The sequence below is a fragment of the Giraffa tippelskirchi genome, chromosome 10 (assembly GCF_054371585.1).
Source record: "Giraffa tippelskirchi isolate mGirTip1 chromosome 10, T2T-mGirTip1v1.2.pri, whole genome shotgun sequence".
Taxonomy (NCBI): domain Eukaryota; kingdom Metazoa; phylum Chordata; class Mammalia; order Artiodactyla; family Giraffidae; genus Giraffa; species Giraffa tippelskirchi.
The window spans coordinates 41,993,276-42,014,735 of NC_137284.1; the positions used below are offsets into that span (position 1 = coordinate 41,993,276).

General features: G+C 42.0%; 1 protein-coding gene across 1 annotated transcript; it reads left to right on the top strand.

The window, feature by feature from the left end:
• The first annotated feature begins 6,871 nt into the window (after positions 1–6,871).
• On the top strand, positions 6,872–8,128 carry LOC145522441 (upstream-binding factor 1-like protein 1). The gene has a single exon (XM_081531157.1). It carries the CDS (start codon positions 6,872–6,874, stop codon positions 8,126–8,128), a length of 1,257 nt encoding a protein of 418 aa, XP_081387283.1.
• The last annotated feature ends 13,332 nt before the right edge of the window (positions 8,129–21,460 follow it).

A 21,460-nucleotide genomic window follows, 5' to 3' on the forward strand; every position in this document is an offset into this window, starting at 1 on the left:
CATATAGATAAGGAAACAAAAGAAACAGTGACAGACTTTATTTTGGGGGGCTCCAAAATTACTGCAGATGGTGACTACAGCCATGAAATTAAAAGCCACTTGCTCCTTGGAAGGAGACCTATGACAAACCTAGCCAGCATTTTAAAAAGCAGAAACATTACTTTGCCAACAAAGTTCTGTTTAGTCAAAGCTATGTTTTTTCCAGTAGTCATGTATGGATGTGAGAACTGAACTATAAAGAAAGCTGAGTGCCAGAGAATTGATGCTTTTGAACTGTGGTGTTGGAGAAGACTCTTGAGAGTCCCTTGCATTGCCAGGAGATCAAACCAGTCCATCCTAAAGGAAATCAATCCTGAATATTCAATGGAAGGACTTGTGCTGAAACGGAAGTGTCAATACTTTGGGCAACTGATGCAAAGAACTTATTCATTATTTGAGACCCCGATGCCAGGAAAGATTGAAGGCAGGATGAAAAGGGGATGACAGAGGATGAGATGGCTGGATGGCATCACTGACTCAATGAACATGAGTTTTAGTAAACTCCAGGAGTTAGTGAAGGACAGGGAAGCCTGGCATCCTTCAGTCCATGAGTTCGCAGAGTCAGAAACTATTAAACTGAAGAGGTGGTGGAGGACCTCAAAGTGGAAAAAATGAAGGGTTAGCCATTGTTCCTGGAGGTCACTATTTTTTTATCAGTTTCCTAGGGCTCCCACATCACCTGACCCCACATGGGGTGGCTTAAAACCAGTGTATTCTCTGCAGATATGGAGGCTGGAAATCAAGGTGTTGGCAGGGCTGTACTCTTTCCAAGGCTCTAAAAGAATTTGTCTTTGTCTCTTCCAGTGCCAGGTGGCTCCTGGCAATCCTCAAATTATGACATTTCACTTGAATCTCTGTCTCCTTACAGGACCTTTTCTGCTGCATCTAAAACATCCCTCTTCTTTCTCTCATCAGGACACCTATCAGCAGATTTAGCATCAACTCTCTACCCTGGATGGTCTCATCATGGTAGCTTCACCTTAATTATGTCTGCAAAGACTCTATTTCTAAAAATAAAATCACAGAGATACTGTCTGTTGGGATTTGGACATAATTTGGGAGAGGGTAAGGGGCACATTTTAGAGAAGAGAATGGCAACCCACTCCAGTATTCTTGCCTGGAGAATCCCATAGACCGAGGAGCCTGGCGGCTACAGTCCTTGGGGTCACAACGGGTTGGACACGACTGAGCAACTAACACAATGGGCACATTAACTCACTACTTCGTGAACAGAATAAAGGAATGTTGTCCTAAATTCGAGAGGTCTCAGATTTTTCTGGGGGAAGTAAAAACCTCAATATTTATTCTTTGCTTTGTACGTAGATTATATGCCATAGAGAGAGAAATAGTTAAAGCAAGGTTTCAGATTTGTGAGCCTTTGTCCAGTGAATTCCTTTGAAATTTTTACAAGGTTAGAATTACTGAGTCAGAAGCAAATATACTTTTTAAGGATTTGAATGCATATATGCAAAACATCCTAAAGTCCATCCTTTATGATGGACTGGTTGGATCAACTCGGAGTCCAAGGGACTCTCGAGAGTCTTTTCCAACACCACAGTTCAAAATTCTTCAATGCTCAGCTTTCTTTATATTCTAACTCTCACATTGATACATGACTACTGGAAAAACCACAGCTTTGACTAAATGTACTTTTGCTGGCAAAGTAATGTCTCTTCTTTTTAAAATGCTGGCTAGGTTGGTCAAACTTTTCTTCCAAGGACCAAGCATCTTTTAATTTCATGTCTACAGTCACCATCTGCAGTGATTTTGCATCCCCCCAAAATAAAAGTCTGTCACTGTTTCCCCATCTATTTGCCATGAAGTGATGGGACCAGATGCCATGATCTTCGTTTTTTGAATGTTGAGTTTTAAGCCAGGTTTTTCACTCTCCTCTTTCACTTTCATCAAGTGACTCTTTAGTTCCTTTTCACTTTCTGTCACAAGAGTGGTGTCATCTGCATATCTGAGGTTACTGATATTTCTCCCTGCAATCTTGATTCCAGCTTGTGCTTCATCTAGCCAAACTTTTCTCATGATGTACTCTGCATATAAGTTAAATAAGCAGGGTGACAATACACAGCCTTGAAGGACTCCTTTCCCTTTTTGGAACCTGAACATTTTGGAAATTCTTTATTTTCAATAATAGTGAATCTGCTAATATTTTTTATAGTAAACGTAAAATGCAACATTTATTGATTCCCTTAATTTTTATGGGTGATAAATAGTATATTAAAACTAATTAAAACTACTGACTTCTACAAATTCTTTATGTGAATATCATGCATGTAATAAAAATAGCTGTGCTTTCTCAAAAGCAGTTCATTCTCATTATCAAAAACTATGCATCATATGTATAGAGAGGTAACATTTATTTTTAACAAATCCCATCAACTACCATGAAGTCCTCCATAAAGTTTAGCAACCCAGTGTATATTTTGATATGATTTCAGCTTTGCCTGTGCACATCCATAGTAAAAGTATACACCCAAAATGATGCCATAGTTATTTATTGTTTTTTGAAGCTAAGTATCAAAATATTTCACTGATTTAGGTTTTCCAAATAATATCCTACTGTTACATGTTTCACAAGTACTAGTTGCAAAGTATATTTATAAATATTTTGGAAATAGAAGAAGTCAATTTCAAGACAGTTCTGAAATCTGTTATTGAAAACATTCTGTGGTCTAATAACTAGTCATTTAAAGCTAGACATACTTGTAGCCATGATGGGTTTAATCAAATTGTTCTCAACAAAGCAGCTGTATTTTTCAAAATGCAATGTTCCTGTTTAATCACTCTAAAATCAGAATTAAATCAATCATGGATGCGAAAATTTGGAGCATCTTTTTCTCAAATTCCTAAACTAATTTACAATAATTATTGATATTTTTATCTATTCTATACACTGGTTGAATTCAGATTAGAACTGAAGGGGTTTTAATGACTATTGTAAATTTGATATATTAGACCCTAGAGCTTGTGAATAAAGGGCGGAAATTTTCAAATCATGGAAGGATACATACTCAAATATCTTAGTAAACTATAATCAGATATGAAGGGAATTTAAGGAGAATGCAAGATCCTTAAAATCAGAGAGGAATGGGTATATAAAAATCAGTGGTGAGGACTGGAACTTCAGCTGTGGATTCTATTAACATATAGAGATTAGAGAGAGATTTAGTGCAGTTAGTGTTGATTGGATTTATCCAAGGGAACCGTGGTAATCTAATCAGGAAGGGGCCTCAAGGGTCCTGATAGTCGGATCTCAGATGCACTGTTTCTTCTGTTCAGAGTTGTTCTGAGTTGGCTGGGCTGTGGACAGCTCTGAAAGTTACAGCTGCTGACCCATCCAGAGAACATAGAACTCCTTCTGGATGGGACTGATTTTCATACTGGCATTGAGGACACTAAATCTACAACTTTCTGGTGAGTAAATTGTTCTGGGTAGATGGATTCATATTTTTTCCCTCAAAAATTAAAAAGAATAATTTTAATTCAGCAGCAGCAGGCTTAAGAATTTCTCAAGCAAACGAAAAAAACTATTTCACAAGAATTTTTTTATTACTTAGAAATCACTCTGAAACTATAGACTTCCTTTCAAATCATTGGACTTTGTGAATTAACATGAGTGATTCTACTAACTTATGATTCTATGATGTAAAAGGAAAATATGAATTTCTTGGAGGGAAGTCCTAGACAGTTTTTCCATTTAGCAAGATATCTAAAATTTGATTGAAAAACTGTGTTATAGAACGTGAAAAGTAATACATTTGTAAGGAAAAGTTGAGATTTCTGCCTTTAAATTGTCCAATAGCAATCCAGACCTGATGATGGCTCTCAAAACAACATTGGTAACACACCAAATAGCTGAAAGAAAAAGAAATACTGCACTCACTCTGATATAGAAATGACAAATTTTATTAACTTCAGTCATTTATCTTGAAGCACAATATATTAGATGGCTGGCTTCCCTGGTGGCTCAGGGGAAAAGAAGCTGCCTGCAGGAGACACAGGTTCAATCTGTGGGTCTCAAGGGCCCCTGGAGAAGGAAATGTCCCACTCCAGTATTCTTGCCTGGAAAATCGCATGGAGAGGAGCCTGGTGGGGCTACAGTCCAAGTGGTTACAGAGGAGTCACACAGGCCTCAGGGACTAAACAACAACAATATTAGATGGAGCTGTGTGTTTATTGATTGATGGATTTGATGAATGTGGCTGCACCAGATCTTTCTTGCACCTCGAGGGATCTTTAGAGGGGGCAGGCAAACTCTTAGTCACCACACAGGAACACTGTGTCTTGGCAGGTGAACACTGAGCTGTGGAATGTGGGCTCTAATTCCCTGATGAAGGACCAAATGCTGGTCCCGTCTGTTGGGAGCACGGAGTCTTAGCCATTGAACCTCGAGGAAGTCCCAGAACTGGTCTTATTGTGACTTGGAATTTCTATGTTTCCAAACGGGAAAATATCCCTGATAGTAGAGCAAATCTGATATGATTGGGAGTATGTTGATGTGCTAATCAAAGAAATGGATCCGTTACATTAAGGTCACTTAAATTGAAGAGTGTCATTGTCAGAGAGAAGAGAAAATTCAATTGTTAGAGTTCTCAGAACTGAAAGTTGTAGTTAAACAAATATTAATGTTATGCTTAAGAGTCATTTTTATTAGAGATAGAAGGGACTGAGTTTTAATAGAATAAAATAGAGCATTGAATGTAAGTACATTTGTCTAGTGTAGATACACTGTGTGTGATATGTCATTGTTTCTCAGATTGCTCTGTCAGAGGCGGTAAGAAGACTCTTCTTGTGTGAGTGCAGGAGACACGTGCAGAGAAGGGCTTCCCCTGCCAGCGCCTGAAGTACCTGTGCCTCCTCCATAGGTCAGTGTTCCTATTTGTTCATTTCTATGAGCGTCCAATGAGACATGTTTTGTCACCTTTTTATCTCAGCCCAAACAGAGAGCCCTTGGCTTATTGTGAAGTAGTAAAGTGAAAGTTGCTCATTCGTGTCTGACTCTTTGTGACCCCATGGGCTATCCAGTCCATGGAATTCTCCAGGTCAGAATACTGGAGTGGGTAGCCTTTCCCTTCTCCAGGGGATCTTCCCAACCCAGGGATCAAACCCAGGTCTTCTGCATTGCAGGCAGATTCTCTACCAGCTGAGTCACAAGGAAAGGGTCTTGTTGTATACAGTTGTATTTAATATGCTTTATTATAAAGTCTATTGACCTCACCAGAAATGAAATATTGATCACTTAAACTCTTTTTCAATCCTTACATACATGTGTTTACCCTTCTCCTCTCTTCATCTTCCCTTTGTACTTCTATTACATGTTTCTTAGATGAATTATATCTATTACGTGTTTCTTAGATGAATTATATCAATTATCATCTCAACTGCACATTCAGTCTATGGCCCTCTGGACTTTTCTTAGAAGGGAGCTATGCTCAGAACCCTAAGGAGTGTTACTGTTCTAGAGAAGATGGCATTCACAGTAACATTGGGTAGAAAGTACAGAATTCCTGTCTACATCCTGCCTCCCTGGAATAAGCATGCGTTTTTTTCCCCCCTTATCACATTATGTCTCAGAGTGTTGTGTTTATTATGATTTAAGAAACTCCACTGACACTTCATTGTCACCCAAAGTCTGTGGTTTCTCTTTAGTGTTCACTCTTCTTGTTGTGCATTCTGTTAGTTTTCACTAATATACAGTGACAAGTATCCACCTTTATAATATCCAGAAGTGTTAGACTGCTGAAAGTCATCTGTGATCACCTATTCATCAGTCTCGTCATCCTAACTGTAGGGAAGCAAAGTTTAGTTCACTATCCTCATATAGTTCTCTTCTTTTCCATATATTCCTTTTTTCTGGAATGTCTTATAGTTGGACTCATGAAGTATGTACGCTTTTCAGCTTAGCTTCATTCACTTAGAGATATGAATAAAAGAATACTCCGTGTCTCTTGCTGGCTTGATCGCTCATTTCTTTTTAGAACTGAGTACTATTTCTTGGCCTTGATGTACCAGAGTTTCTTTATCCATTCATCTTGGTTGTTTTCAAGTTTTGTGATTATGACCAAAGTGGCTAGAAAATTCCCATTGCAGGTCTTTTTTTTTTTTTTATGGATATAAGTTTTCAAATGATTTGGGCAAATACAAAGGAGCATGAGTTCTGATTTAATGTGGTAGGAGGATATTTAGGGATATTTAGTTTTGTAACGAATTGCCTTATTGTCCTTCAGAAGGCTTGTACTGTTTTTCATCACCTTAGGAAATGAATCATATTTCTGATATTCCACCCTCTTAGTACTTGGTCCTTCTTTGGGATTTTGACCATTCTTGTCCATGTGCTGTGGTATTTCATTTCTATTTTAAAGCCCACTTGCTTGTCAGGCATTTTTATTTTTAACTTCCCTTCCTTTTCTCTCATCCTTTGTCGCTTGAGTGAGTCCCCAGGCTTTTGTTCATTTCTATGTAAAACCCACTGTGGTAAGACTGGAAGGCAAGTTGGGGTCAGGCCTGAGGATTTTTAATTGTCCAAAGAAGCTTCATAATGCTCAACAGGACTCTCAACGCAGAGGTTAGGTGGGTTTTCATTTACATTCTTGAGGGTAAATGAAATGACAGAAGGGATGGATCCCAGACGGGCTGTACTTCTCTCCTGTGTCACATAGGAGAGTAACTTTCTTTTTCTTTCTCCACAGAAACGGAGGCTCACACGCACTGAAGGACTTCAGAAATAACTCACCTGCTGAATCTTGAGAGTGAAGAAGCTGAAGATTCTGCTGAGGTGTCCGAACTGCTGGGATCACATAAGTGTCCCAAAGACCTAGAAATGGCGATGCCTAAAGGCCAAGATGACTGGTCCAAAGAAGACATTCTGCAGTTACTGGAATGTATGGAGAAAAGCATTCCATCCAGTGACAGGCACATGTTCAAAACAACCCAGTCAGTGATGGACTGGGAAAAAGTAGCTTTTAAAGATTTTTCTGGGGAAATGTGCAAACTCAAATGGTTAGAGGTTTCCCATAATGTGAGAAAGTTTCGCACACTGAAAGAATTAGTCCTGGAAGCTAAGGAAAATGTTAGCAGTCCTTCCAAAACACACAAGAAAACACAGAAAACACAAGAAAACACCAGAAAACACAAGAAACATGCTTCTTTGTTCAAGAAGTCCCTGACAGCTTACCGCCACATTTCGCAAGTGATGCGAACCCAATACATCCAAAAACACCCTAAGATGAGCAACCAGAATCTGACCAGGGCTCTGTCTGAGGAACATAGGAAGGTGCCTGAGCAGCTGAGGGTGAAACACACTCAGGATCATGAGAAAGAGAGAAAGGATTTTAGGGAGAAAATGGCTCTGTTCAGAGAACAGCACTCTGATCTAGTGCCAAACGCCAAGAAATCTGGTGTCCCCCAAAGAAGTGAAATGAAAGTACCAGAGAAGTTTCAGGAAAATGTGCAAAAAGTGAAGTCTCCCCCAGAAAACCGTTTACCCATGAAGTGGAAATTCCACGGAGAGCCCAAGAAGCCCCCGATGAATGGCTATCACAAGTTCCACCAGGATCTCTGGTCGAGCAGGGAGCTGAAAGTGGTGCCCCTAAGGGAGCGCATGGTGGAGATCAGTAGACGCTGGCAGCGGGTCCCCCAGGACCAGAAGGAACTTTATAAGAAGCAGGCGGAGGAACTGCAGACACAGTACAAGGTGGACCTTGATCTCTGGCTCAGGACTCTGACTCCTGAAGAATATGCTGCCTACAGAGAGGTGACCTGTACTAAGCGTAAGAACATGAGCGTGATGCGGGGCCCTAACCCCAAGATGAGAAGGTTGGGTCTGCAGTCCCCATCATCAGGGAATCTGCAAGGAAGGCTTAGAGAGGACCCAGGGCTTCAGGCTGTAGAGTTAGAGTCATCAGACACTATTGGAGAACATTTTGCTGTCTCAGGGAGATCAGAAGAAAATGAGGAAGAGGAGGAAGGCAGCTCCTCAGCCCCCAGCAGTGAGGATGAAGATGGAGATTCTGAGCTGGAGGACCGTGGCTCCAGCTCATCCTCCTCAGGGGACTCCTCTGACTCGGATTCCAACTGAGTTTAGTTCACAACCTGAAGGGACAGAACTTTCAGCAAAAGTCCATGGGCTCTTCTCTCTATGCCTTTTCTTTTTTTTTTTTTTTTTTAAGTTTCAACAAGTAAATCTATATTTAGAAATATAAGCTATAGCACAACATTAATACAGTAAAGTATAGTACAAACAGTACAGCAGGGTATAGTCAATCAACTATAATTCACTAAAAAGTCATCAAGACAAAGAAATATGGGCTGTGGACAATTTTCATAAGGAGAGAACAAACACAGCACAACAAAACGGCCCTTTTTAATCATATCTATCATGTCACCCAACCACAGCCAAACTTTCTTTACTAATTTTTTTTTTTGCATGATAAATTATGTAGTCTATTTCTTCTTCCACATCTCACTCCAAACGATTACTGGTTTTGAAACTTACTTTTCTTAGGGTATGTATACTTGGTTTAGTTTTTAGAAATAGCTGATTTTGACTGCAAATATTTACTATAGCATTATAATTGTAAACTCATCGATATCAAATCAAACTCAAGTGAACTTACATTTGCTCACTTAGTTTCCAAACTGACATGGGTAAAATCCAGTCCTACTTTTGTTTGGAAAGAATGTACACTACATGTTGAAGTAAGTAGTGTGAGTTAGGTGATAGGTAAGAGACTTGTTTATGAGCACAAAAACAAACAAACAAACAACAAACAGAAAATAAAATTCAGTAATAATCGATACAAGCTGTCAGATTTTTCCCCATCAGTTTTTATGTGGATATGAATCTCAGATAATTTCTCTGAAAGTATTATATCTTCCCCAATTTCATTCACCTCAGTCTCAACAGAAAAATTAAAATTAAAATACATAAAGCAGGAAATTAATATTCCTCATATTTAGAAACAAATATATATATATATATTTTTTTTTTTACAGAACATCCCAATTTTATTTTCTTTTTTTTCTTTTTTTTTTTTTTATAAATTTATTTATTTTAGTTGGGGGCTAATTACTTTACAATATTGTAATAGTTTTTGCCATACATTGACATGAATCAGCCATGGGTTTACATGTGTTCCCCTTCCTGGACCCTCCTCCCACCTCCTTCCCCATCCCATCCCTCTGGGTCATCCCATTGCCCCAGCCCTGAGCATTTGTCTCATGCATTGAACATGGAATTGTGTTCTCTTTCACATATGATAATATACATGTTTCAATGCTATTCTCCCAGAACGTCCCACCCTCACCTTCTCCCTCAGAGTCCATAAAATTGTTCTATGCATCTGTGTCTCTTATTCTGTCTAGCATATAGGGTTATCGTTACCATCTTTCAAATTCCATATATATGCATTAGTATACTGTATTGTTGTTTTTCTTTCTGGCTTACTTCACTCTGTATAATGGGCTCCAGTTTCATCCATCTCAGTAGAACCGATTCAAATGTCTTTTTTTTAATGGCTGAGTAATATTCCATTGTGTATATGTACCACAGCTTCCTTATCCATTCGTCTGCTGATGGACATCTAGGTTGCTTCCATGTCCTGGCTATTGTAAACAGTGCTGCGATGAACATTGGGGTACACGCGTCTCTTTCAATTCTGGTTTCCTCGGTATATATGCCCAGCAGTGGGATTGCTGGGTCATATGGCAGTTCTATTCCCAGTTTTTTAAGGAATCTCCACACTGTTCTCCATAGTGGCTGTACTAGTTTGCATTCCCACCTCTCTATGCCTTTTCATTGCCTTCCTTCTTTCCCACCCTCTTCATACAAAGTGGGACCTGTTGGATAGAAGGCATCTTGTGCTGTAATTTCTGGCCTCTCCATCTATCCCAAGTTCACCCCGAGAGAAAGTCAAAGCAATGACTCCTTGTAGAATAAACCCTGAGATGACTGGGCTGTGGGGCTCCCTAGACTATACTGAGCTCCCTGAACTGGAAATGTTGGCTCTCGTCTCCCTCTGCCTGCCAGATGTGTGAGGGACTAGGAGTCTGTGACCCCCTTCTCTGTGACCTTGTCCCTCAGGACTCGGGCAGTGAGCTGGAGAGGGAAGATCTGATTGACTGGAAGTAGGAGATTTGCCTTAAAGAAAGCTGTCAGGTCCTGATGTCTCTGGCCCTTCTCTCTGAGGTGAGGGGCTGGCCCTTCCTTACCTTGGAAGTGGGACTGGCACCTGGGCAGCAGCGTTTCCATGTGGGTGTGCATCTTGTTAACTGTCCTTGAGATTTTCTCTGATCAAAACTTCGAAATTAAAAAAGTGTAATCCCTCCACCTGAATTAGGTTTTCCTTAAAACCAGCCTGCTTTGACCTAGGGGCCCTGAGTTTTCAAGCCATGTCTGAATTTCTACAGGTTTCTGCCCCAACCCCTTCCTCCTGTTCCAGGTTGTAAGTGAATCATGTTTTTACCATGCACTCAAATTGTATTATATTTGAACTTGCATAGTTTGCGTGTTAGTATTTTAGTTCACAATTACTAAACTGTTTAGGAATTCATCTACCACTATGCCACATTTTTATTATTTTGGTTTATTGGTGTATTTGAAAGTGTATTTAAAGCTAGTGCCATCTCATTAAATTTTTTTTTTCTAAACTTCCCTGGCTATTTTCATTTTTGATTCTCATGGACAATTAGTATCACACAAGTATTGTTCTTGTATATGAGAAGTGTTGAATTTGGAGTCTTCCTCTTCATCCATGATGTCTTAGTGGAATATTTTATTCCTCATGAATATACAGTTGGGGAACTTACTGTAAAGCACATGGAACTCTGCTCAATTTTGTGTGGCAGCCTGGATGGGAGGGAAGTGTGGGAAAGGATGGACACAGATATATTTATGGCTGAGCCCCTTTGCTCTTTACCTGAAATTACCAGAATATTATTACTTCTCTCCTATTTTTTTTTTTTTTTTACAGATTAATTTACTAATTTTTCACTGAGCTTGGTCTTTTTGCAATGCAGGGCATGTTTCCAGTTAGAGGGAGCTGGGGCAACTCTGTGCTGCAGCTTCTCCCTGGGTGATTTCTCTGGTTTTGGAGCAGAGCCCCAGCGCAGTAGCGCAGTAGTTGTGACCCATGATGGGCTTCGGTGCTCCAGGGCCTGTGAGATCTTAGGGACCAGAATCAAACCCATGTCCCCTGCATGGGAAGGCAGATTCTTAACCACTAGACCAGCAGGGAAGACTTACCACAGATTTATAACTGGCTATACTGCAATACAAATAAAAAGTGTTTAAAGAAACAGACAGGAAAATACAAATAGTAGACGAATATAGGCTAAAATGCTGAATTTTCTAATAGAAGAAGACAACATTGGTCAAAATACTAAAATATGTATTTATCTGTTGCTTCACCTATACATGAACTGGGAAAAACTCCAGTCTTACAGGATATAATTTAAGATTAGATTTAGTGCTTCCAAAATGATTTGCTCACAGTTCATTCATACCCACAAAATGTTAAGTGGCTTTCCTTCCTCTAGGAAAATCTAAACATATCTTTTGGTTGAAAAGACTCAGGGAGGAAAGCAAGAAGCACTGCTCACTGCCTGCCAGACAGCTTCTCCCTTTTATTCTAGAAATGAGATTGAAGCCAGGAGTCTAGCAACTCAGCCCCAGAGATATGTCTGCCTCTTTGGCTGTGGGACTCAGCTGCTCCACTTCATAAGACCTTCCTTCCCAGAACCTGCCCGGCCTGCACTTCTGACCCTTTCACTGTAGAAGGACAGCTGTGGGGCAGCAGCAGGAGGCAAGCAGGGATCAGGGACTCACCTCTCAGGATTCTTGGTCTCCCCTTTCCTTGTCTGCAGCTTCTCTTTCAATGAACGGCAGGAGTTCTTGACCTTCTGGACCCTGGAGTTCTTCCTAATTATTCTGCCAGCTCTGTCTGGAAGTGGGGCCCCGCAAGACCCCTGGGGCACTGGCGGTGAGGGGTGCAGACCCTGTAATGAAAGGAGAGAAGGACCGCGCTAGGCCCGCCCGCCACTCCTCCCCGCAGAGCCTCCAAGGCTGACTTTCAGCTGAACAGAGGCGTGTTCCTTGCTTTCTGGACCCTTTCTCCAAGTACGGGCGCCCTCTTGGGTCCACATGGAAAAGCTCCCTCTCTGAGGAAAGGCATGTGGAGCTGTCTAAGTCTGAGCTCCTGCGGAGGCAAGGGCGGGGATAGGGACTGGGATGGCCCTGGAAAGGCCCGCAGGTTCCCTGTCCTCTCAGAAGGAAAGGCCCGAGAGCAGCTCCCCGCGGAGTTCAGGGCTGATCTTCCAGCGTTCCCCCATCTGCTACAGGTAGACTGTCTTTGTGTGGACACTCAGATAACCTTCCAGGAATTCGCCAGGGAAGAATACCCAGAGAGGGTTGCCATTTCCTCCTCTAGGAGATCTTCCCATCCCAGGGATCAAACCCAGATCTCCCGCATTCCAGGCAGATTCTTTACCCTCTGAGCCACCGAGGAATACTGGGCTTGGCTCTTAAATACTCCCATGAAATACAAGGACTCTACTTTCAGGTGGTGACTCATGTTTTAGTCGACAGTTTCCATCTAATCCCTGGAACTCAGGTGAGTGGGGACAAGACACTGTGGGTTGGGAAAAGGTCTTGGAAGAGCATTTCAAATGACAAAAAAAAAAATGAACAAACTAAAACATGGCAAATAATGCTTTATTCAGTGATTTTTACAGAAGATCGTAGCCAAAAAGGTGTCTTCTCAGGTGGCTCTGAGGAACTGTTCAAAAGTTATAAGGGGAGCCAGAGTAGATAAGGTCACGGCTGAAAAAACATTCAGAAAGCATCAAAAGATTACTGTGGATGATGAACATGATGCATCTCAAATTAATGATTTTCATGGTTTTAAACAATTGCTATTTATTTATTTTTATAACCTTATTTATTTGTTTGCTTATTTTGGCTGCACTGGGTCTTCCTTGCTGAGCGCAGCCTTTTCTGGTTGTAGCGAGCAGGGGCTTCTCTCCAGTTGAAATGTGTTGACTTCTCCTTTTGGCGGAGTCTCTCATCACAGAGCGTGGGCTCGGGATATGGGCGTCAGTGGTCGTGGCCCTCAGGCTCTAGTCGGGTGCTCAGTAGTCCTGGTGCTTGGGCTTAGTTGCTCCACAGTCTGCAGGGTCTTCCTGGATAGGGAACCAACCTGTTTCTCTGGTGCTGACCAGTGGATTCTTAACCACAGGACCCCCAGGGAAGTTCCTTTTCATGCTTTTCTCTATGAAAAGAGGCAAGAGTCTGGGCTTATTGAAGTCATGTTGATGATATGCATCTTAACTCCCTCAGGACACCTTCCTGTTTTCCTCTCCATGAATTCCCCTCAGGACACACTGTCTTGGGGCGGGTGTGTGTGTGTGTGTGTGTGTGAGTGTGTGAGTAGGAGAAGACTGGAAGTAGAACTGAGTTGCTGTTCAGTTGCTCTGTCTTGTCCATATCTTTGTGACCACAAGGAATGCAGCATGCCAGGCTTCCCTGTCCTTCACCATCTCCCACAGTTTGCTCAAATTCATGTCCATTGAGTTGGTGATGCCATCCAACCATCTCATCCTTTGTCGATCCCTTCTCCTCCTGCCCTCAATCTTTCCCAGGATCAGGGTCTTGGTTTTTTTGGTTTTTTTTTGCATAATGGTATATATTTAACGATGTTTATGATTAGTTATTATAATTTTTTAATTAATTAATTTATTTTAATTGGAGGCTAACTACAATATTGTAGTGGTGTTTGCCATACATTGAAATGAATCAGCCATGGGTGTACAGGGATCAGGGTCTTTTACAATGAGTTGGCTCTTGGAATCAGGTGGCCAAAGTACTGGATTTCCAGCTTCAGCATCAGTGCTTGCAATGAATATTCAGGGTTGATTTCCTTTAGGATTGACTGGTTTCATGTCCTTGCAATTCAAGGGACTCTGAAGAGTCTTCTCAGGCACCACAGTTTAAAAGCATTGGTTCTTCAGTGCTCAGCCTTCTTTATGATCCAACTCTCACTTCCATACATGACTACTAGAAAACCACTGCTTTGACTAGAGAAAAGCCTGCGCACACCTGTGCTGTAAGAAGCTGACGATCTCTGCAGTGGCCCTGGACAGTATCACGAAGGTCCTGAATATGGTGCCGCTGGACTGTATCCAGGAAGTGCAAGTGACCTGGACCTAGCATCTGTCCATCCTGGCCATGTTTGCTCCTCTCCTGGGTCAGACAAGCAACATGCAGAGACCCCGTCTCTCCCACATTCACAGTCTGCCCTTGAGGAGCAGCAGCAGGAAGTTGTCCGATCTCCCCCTCAGTTTCTAAGCAGCACCGTCTCCAGTCTCTCTATCTGGACTCTCCCTCCTTGTCTGAACCTGCCTGGATCAGATGCTCAGGTGAGGGTGGACCGCTGCCTGGGAAACAGTGAACATAACACTGGCATGTCAAGCACACTGGGTCCTTTGTGGCTCTATCCTGAGCTGTGGTATCACTTCACCTCGGAAATCAAGGAGGAGGAGCAGAGACAACACACTAGAAATCTCTGGATGGTGCGGTTTGGATCCAGTGAGGGTGGGCATGGGTTCTTCCTTAGGAAGGGAAAGCTATGTCAGATGACTAAGAAAATAGGTAAGTGAAGAGGGCATTAAAGAAGGGACACCACCTCAGACACGAGCAATTTGAAAGAAAAGGTCTGAGGAATTCCCTGGTGGTCCAGTGGTTAGGACTCTTCTCTTTTAGGGCTGAAAGTCCAGCTTTGATCTCTGGTGGGGGAAGTAATTTTCACAACCTGTGCGGTTTAGCCAGAAAAGAAAAATGAAAAGAGAAAGTTCGGGAGAGAGACAGAGAGAAAAGCTCTGTGCTTACTAGATTCCTGAACACAATGAACTTGTCTCAAATCACCAGTCCCTAAAAGATTGCCTTTTGCTCCAGATAATTTAGCTAATACTTAAGAAATGAATAATTCTGAGAGGATCGTAGTGGAGCAGGAGCCAGAGATCACACAAAGCTTCAGGTGGTTTGCAGGTGATGCAAAGAGGTACTGCCAGGCCAAAATGAGACAGGTCATTCTGGGTACGGACCTTCAGGAGGTGGTTAGTAGGACCTTGTCTTTGGGCAAATGACCCATCTCACAACTTTAGCTCAGCTGCCACCCTGGTTCTCAGACCTAATTGCTTGCCTCTTCCCAGATGCCCAAGGACCCCCTTGGCCCACCCGGCAGTAATAAACTGGCAGTTTACAGAGTCAGACTTGTCCCACCTGTCCCCGAGCCCAAACATGCGTCAGCTCAAAGGCCCGAATCTGAGTGGGGTCACCATGTCGAACTGTAGCCCTGAGATCCTTCACGTTCTTCTGGAACAAGTTGCAGCCACCCTCCAGGAACTGAACTTAGAGTGGTGTAAGATCACCGAGTTCCAATGAGAGTCCATCCTGTCTGTCCTGAGCCACTGTTCAAGCTTGGGCCCTTCAGTCTGTGTGGGAATGTCCTCTCTGGCCATCCTGGAGAAATTTCTGAGTCACACCACTGAGCTGAGCAACTTAAGTGATGAGTTTGATCCTGCCCCTCAGGAGAGCTGCAGCCCTCATGGATTCCTCCACCTGGGCCAACTCATCCAGCTTCAAGATAAACTCATTGAGATTATGTGGGATTTAGGATATCCAAGGTCCATCTGGTTTAGCTCCAGCCTGAGTCCTCACTGGGGCAATAAGACATTCTATCCCAAGGAGCCCTTTCTGTACCACTGTTACCCTCCTCCTAGGTGGATGCATCTGTCAGAGTTTACTTCTGGCCACCTGCAAACTAAAATCTAGGCAGTAGATGCATCAGGAACAGAAAACCAATCCATGGTTTCAGACATCAGCTCAACCTGAAGGGAAAGGAAAGATGATCCTGTGGGGGTGCTGGATTGCAAGGGGAAATGTAGACTCTGGGAGGTGTTAGAACTTTTGGGGATATGTATTTATACAATCAAATATGCACCTCAAGTTTTGGAGCTGCATGTGGGTTTGAGACCCACATGTTGGAATTTTCCCTGGGTAGATGCTTGTAAAGCAATTGTCAGAAATAAAGAAACTTTCATTGAAAACCAACTGCTGCCTTCCCTGATTTAGTACTCTCTTTTTCAGCTTGTACCTCGGCAATCTCCAGTTATTGATTTTTAAAAAAAAACACTGCGTTGTCTGTGATCCAAAACCTTATCATGCTTGCACGTTCTTTCTTCCGTTAAGAGCATCTCTTAACCCTTTGTTTATTTCTTTGGATTTCCTGTTCCTCACTATCTCCCAGAGTCTGCCCAATTTCATGTCCATTCCACTGGTGATACCATCTAGCCATCTCATCCTCTGATGCCCTCTTTTCCTTCTGCCCTCAATATTTCCCAGCATCAGGGACTTTTCCAACGAGTCGGCCGTTCACATAAGATGACCAAAATACTGGAGCTTCAGCTTCAGCATCAGTCCTTCCAATGAATATTCAGGACTGATTTCCTTTAGGATTGATGGATTTGATCTCCTTGCTGTCCAAGGGAATCTCAAGAGTCTTCCCCAGTACTACAATTTGAAAGAGTCAGTTCTTCAGTGCTCAGCTTTTCTTATGGTCCAACTCTCACATAGCCATGTATATGGCTACTAGAAAAGCCATAGCTTGCCTATAAAAAGTGGTGTAGGCAAAGTGGTGTCCCTGGTTTTTAAAATGCTGGCCAGGTTTGCCATAGCTTTCTGTCCAAGAAGCAAGCATCTATTCTTCAAACCTCAGAACTTTATTGTTTTTCTTGCTCACTCTCAGGAAAGTGAAACAGATGTAGTAACAGATATGGTAATTACCACAAAGATGGAAATTCATATCTGTGACCATTGTGATCAGCATGCTGAAATGTCCAGAGGGTTATTGTTAAGATGAAAGCACTGGTGATTGCAAAGTTCTGGGAATTTTTATTGTATTTCCACTGAACTTTCTGTATTTTATTGAATATTCTCTATTATCAGATTCATTTCCATGACCAGCGTTGAAAATAAAGGCATAATCCTTTTAGAAAATCTAGAGCAAACATACAATGAATTGGAGAAATAGAGACAGAGTTTAAGAAGCTCGCATGAAGAAAGAGAAAGAGGAGCTCAGTTATTTAGATTTCACAGATATAGAAGAATATACAGTATTTACTTTCTCTGACATAGTTCACTTAGCATAATGCCCTCAAAATTCATCCTGCTTTGTGGAATATGGTAGGATATCTTTCTTTTCATGGCATAATAATACATATATACATGTTTGTATATATATACATACTTATGAAAAAGAAGTTCGGGAGAGATGCTTCTTCTATCTGTAGCATTAGAAAGTGTTTTTATTTGAGAAAAACTAAAAAAGTATGGTAAAAAAACAATGGAGTTTTCTTTCATAAGTAATTTTCATGGACATATATATTGACCAGAAGAGTTATTTCTTCTATATGCTCATATTTGTGGTATTGGCACCTGGGCTAGCATTGATTTTCCCTGAGTTGGCATTTTAGTCAATAATAATATTTCACCAAAGACTGATGATAAAGTTTTTGATGGACCATGCATTTATATCCATTTACTGCTTTGCCAGTCTCTGTGATCAGTTATGAGACCACAGGAACGCTGTTTCTTACCATTTATTGGACAATATCTAACTTGGGAGTTTTTTAAGAAAAAAAAATTTTTAGTACATATTGGTATTTTACAATCCAGCAATTTTGCTCCTTTCAGATGACTTGAAACATTCTGTCCTGCAAACACAGGCACATGGAAGCTTAGAGCAGCTTTATTCCTCATTGCCACCAAAGCTTGAAAGGAACCAAGCTGTCCTTTAGTAGGTGAAAGAACCAATGAACTGTGATATATACAGACAACGAAATGGTATTAAACCATGAAAAGTCATGGAGGAAACCACAATGTCTATTACTAAGTGAAAGAACCAATCTGAGAAGCCTACATACAGTGAGCCCAACTACATGACATTTTACAAAAGGTAGACTCAGAGAACAGCGAAATAATCAGAATTTTTTCCAGGGGTAGAGGTAGAGGAAGGATAAACAGGCAGAGCAGATACTCTGTGTGATTTTACAATGTCCTTATATATTTGTTAGAAGTCACAGAACACAACACCAAGAGGGAGGCCCCATATAAACTCTCCAATTTGTGTGATGATGATATGTCAACATGGGCCCATTAGTTATAACAAATAAACCGGTAGAATGCAGAATGTTGACAGCTGGGAAGGCAATGCATGTGAAGGGAGAAGGATTTAGTGGAAACTCTCTGCCCCGTGTCTTCTATTTTACTTTGAACACAAAACTGCTCTTCAAAGTAAAGTCTACTTTAAAAAGGATAATTGCAATCCAGTTTTGAAATATTATTCTAAATATTTTTAAAGAAATTGTTTTTTGAATGATCTTAAAGATATTTTTTCTTTGGAGACTCCAAATCCACATGCATCCTTTCACTAAATTTTCTTTATGATTTTAAGAGACAGTGTATATCTTCTATGTTTATATAATGTGCGTTAGTCGCTCAGTCATGTCCGACTCTTTGCAACCCCGTGGACTGTAGCCCGACAAGCTTCTCTGTCTGTGCGATTCTCCAGACAAGAATACTGGAATGGCTTGTCATTCCCTTCTCCAAAGGATCTTCCCGACCCAGGGATACAACTCTGGTCTCCTGCATTGCAGGCAGATTCTTTACCATTTGAGCTACAAGGAAGTCCTGATGTTTATATAAACCACAGCACAAATGCATTTACATTACAGCAGATGTTTATAGGATGCTGAACCCCACAGTCCTGCTTGCAACATCAATTCATGTCATTTGGGCTCATGTACCAGAAGGTGGCCTAGGAGTCCTGAGGCTCAGGATGTCTGTCCTCAGAGAGGAGGGGAATCTTTCCTATGACCAACTCTTGCCCCTTCCTGTGAGGGAATTCTGATTCATTCATGGCCTCATGTAATTGCTGAGCCCTCCTCCTTTCCTTCCTATGATAGGAATATAGAGTAAGACTGAGGAATGAAGAATCCTACGGGTGTCTGCTAGCAAGGGAAAAGAAGGCAAGGACTCATTTATTGACTCTATACCAGGCCCAGTACCAAGGCCTTAACATGTTTCATCTTATTGATTTCCAGGATGAGGCTTCCCTGGTGGTATAGACGGTAAAGAAGTTGTCTACAATGTGGGAGACCCGGGTTCGGTCCCTGAGTTAAGAAGATCCCCTGGAGAAGGGAATAGCAACCCACTCCTGTATTCTTTCCTGGAGAATCCCATGGACTGAGGAGCCTGGAGGGCTACAGTTCATGGGATCACAGAGTCGGACCTGACTGAAATGACTTAGCACACAGCACACACAGACGCTGTGTGTGCATCATTACCTCCATTATATGGAGAAGCAGATCCTTTTGCCCAAGATCCCCCAGCCCAACATCTACTCCATTGCCAGAGCCAACAATACCAGCTCTTGAATCTTCAGCAGAGGCCTTCGTTTGGGTGCCCGTTGTTCAAGGTCTCTGTGGTGGTTAAATTTATGTGACATTAAGAGTGGGTATGTCTGACATGATGTTCCAGGAAGAGAGTAGCATTTGAACCCATCAAATGAATGAAGACCTCTGCCCTCACCTACACGGTTGGGTTTCATCCAATTCCTGGGGTCCTGAATGGAACAAGGTACAGTCTTCTCTCTCTCATTCTCTTCTTGCCCATGAACATAGCCACTTCTGGCTCTTGAGAGGAGACTCCAGGACTTACCTGAGTAGTGCCCTGGTTCTCAGGCCTTTAGCCTCCTGCTTGGAGTTACATCACAAGCATTAGCCTAAGTTATCAGTCCTAAGCATTGGCCTGAGTTATCAAAGTGGGTTTGCTGGTCCTCTCCTTTCAAGAGAGCAGACCATGAGATACCTCCATCTCTGTAGCCTCTTTGAACCCCTTTCCATAATAATCCCTTCTAATGCATATACACATCATTCTTGATGGACATGCCTTTGAACTGCTCAGAACCTCTTACTCTAGGATGTTTTTCTAAAATAAATGCACCCCATCTGCAGGTGCTTACATCTCAGGATGTGGAAGCGAGGGCAGGGAGAGTTGACTATGAATTGTAAGATGTATATAGGAAGTGTTTTTGACAACAGGCTGATATATTGATGACAAAAAATGCTACTCTTCTTCCCTGAATAGGGGGAGAGAGTAGGTGTTATGGGAATAATGTCACTCTCCCAAAGATATGACCCATTCCCACAAAAGGATGCATTTTCTTAATGTGGCTTAGAAATACTAAAGCCATGCTAAATGATTTTAGTATTAGGTTCAAAGGAAATTGTATAACTTTACTGCATGTCTTTACTGTAGTTTATTCAAGGAGGACCACTACACACTCTGGACAGGCATGGGTTGGTGAGGAAAAGAGACTGGGCTCATCTGCAGTGTGGATGATGCTTCTAGGATGCAGGGTCTTGATGTGTATAGTGAAGCCCTTTCCTAGCACAGAAAGGTCAGGGACTGGGACCTATGGACCTGCCAGTAGAACCCTGAGGACAGCTCACGTCCAGGGTCCTGGGTGCCCTAACGTAGAGCTCTTCACTCCAATGACTCCTTGGCCACTGACCATGTTCCCCTTGCTGTGTGTGCAGTAGGCCACTGAACAGCCACCACAGTAAGCTAAGAGGTAGTGGATGTCCGAGACAGAATAGAGAACTAGTGGGAATAGTGGGATTTCTGAGCATAGACAATCCTGTGTGTTTGCTTTCATCAGTACTTGGAGATTCCTGAGGTGAAAACAAACAAACACGATAATGTATCATGAAGGCACTGGATACAAATACAATGCAGGTTTCTTTATTTGTGACCAATTATTTCCAATCACTACCTAAGGATAATGCCACATGTGCATACAAGCTTTCCTTTCGGAAATTAATTCATGTTTGTCATGCTATAAACCCATGTCTCTGAAGGTCCCATCACCAACCAGAGTCTGCATTTCCCCTTGCAGTCCTGCAGCCCTGCAGTATCATCTTTCCTTTCCATTCACGTTGAGCTGATGTCTGAACCATGGATTGGTTTTCCATTCCTGATGCATGGACTCACTCAGGATGGACTCTCGTCGGGACTCTGTGAACCCATACCACTCTAAGTTCAGTTCCTGGGGGGTGGCTGCAACTTGTTCCAGAAGAACGTGAAGGATCTGAGGACTAAAGTCTGACATGGTGACCCCACTCAGATCCAGGCCTTTAAGCTGATGCATATTTGGGCTCTGGGACAGGTGGGGCTAGTCTGATTCTGTAAGTTGCCAGTTTGTTACTGCCGGGTGGGCCAAGGGGGTCCTTGGGCATCTGGGAAGAGGCAAGCAATTAGGTCTGAGAACCAGGGTGGCAGCTGAGCTAAAGTTGT

What these genes read in the sequence shown, in the direction of transcription:
- LOC145522441 (XM_081531157.1), top strand. Translation starts at nt 6,872, where the DNA reads ATGGCGATGCCTAAAGGCCAAGATGACTGGTCCAAAGAAGACATTCTG.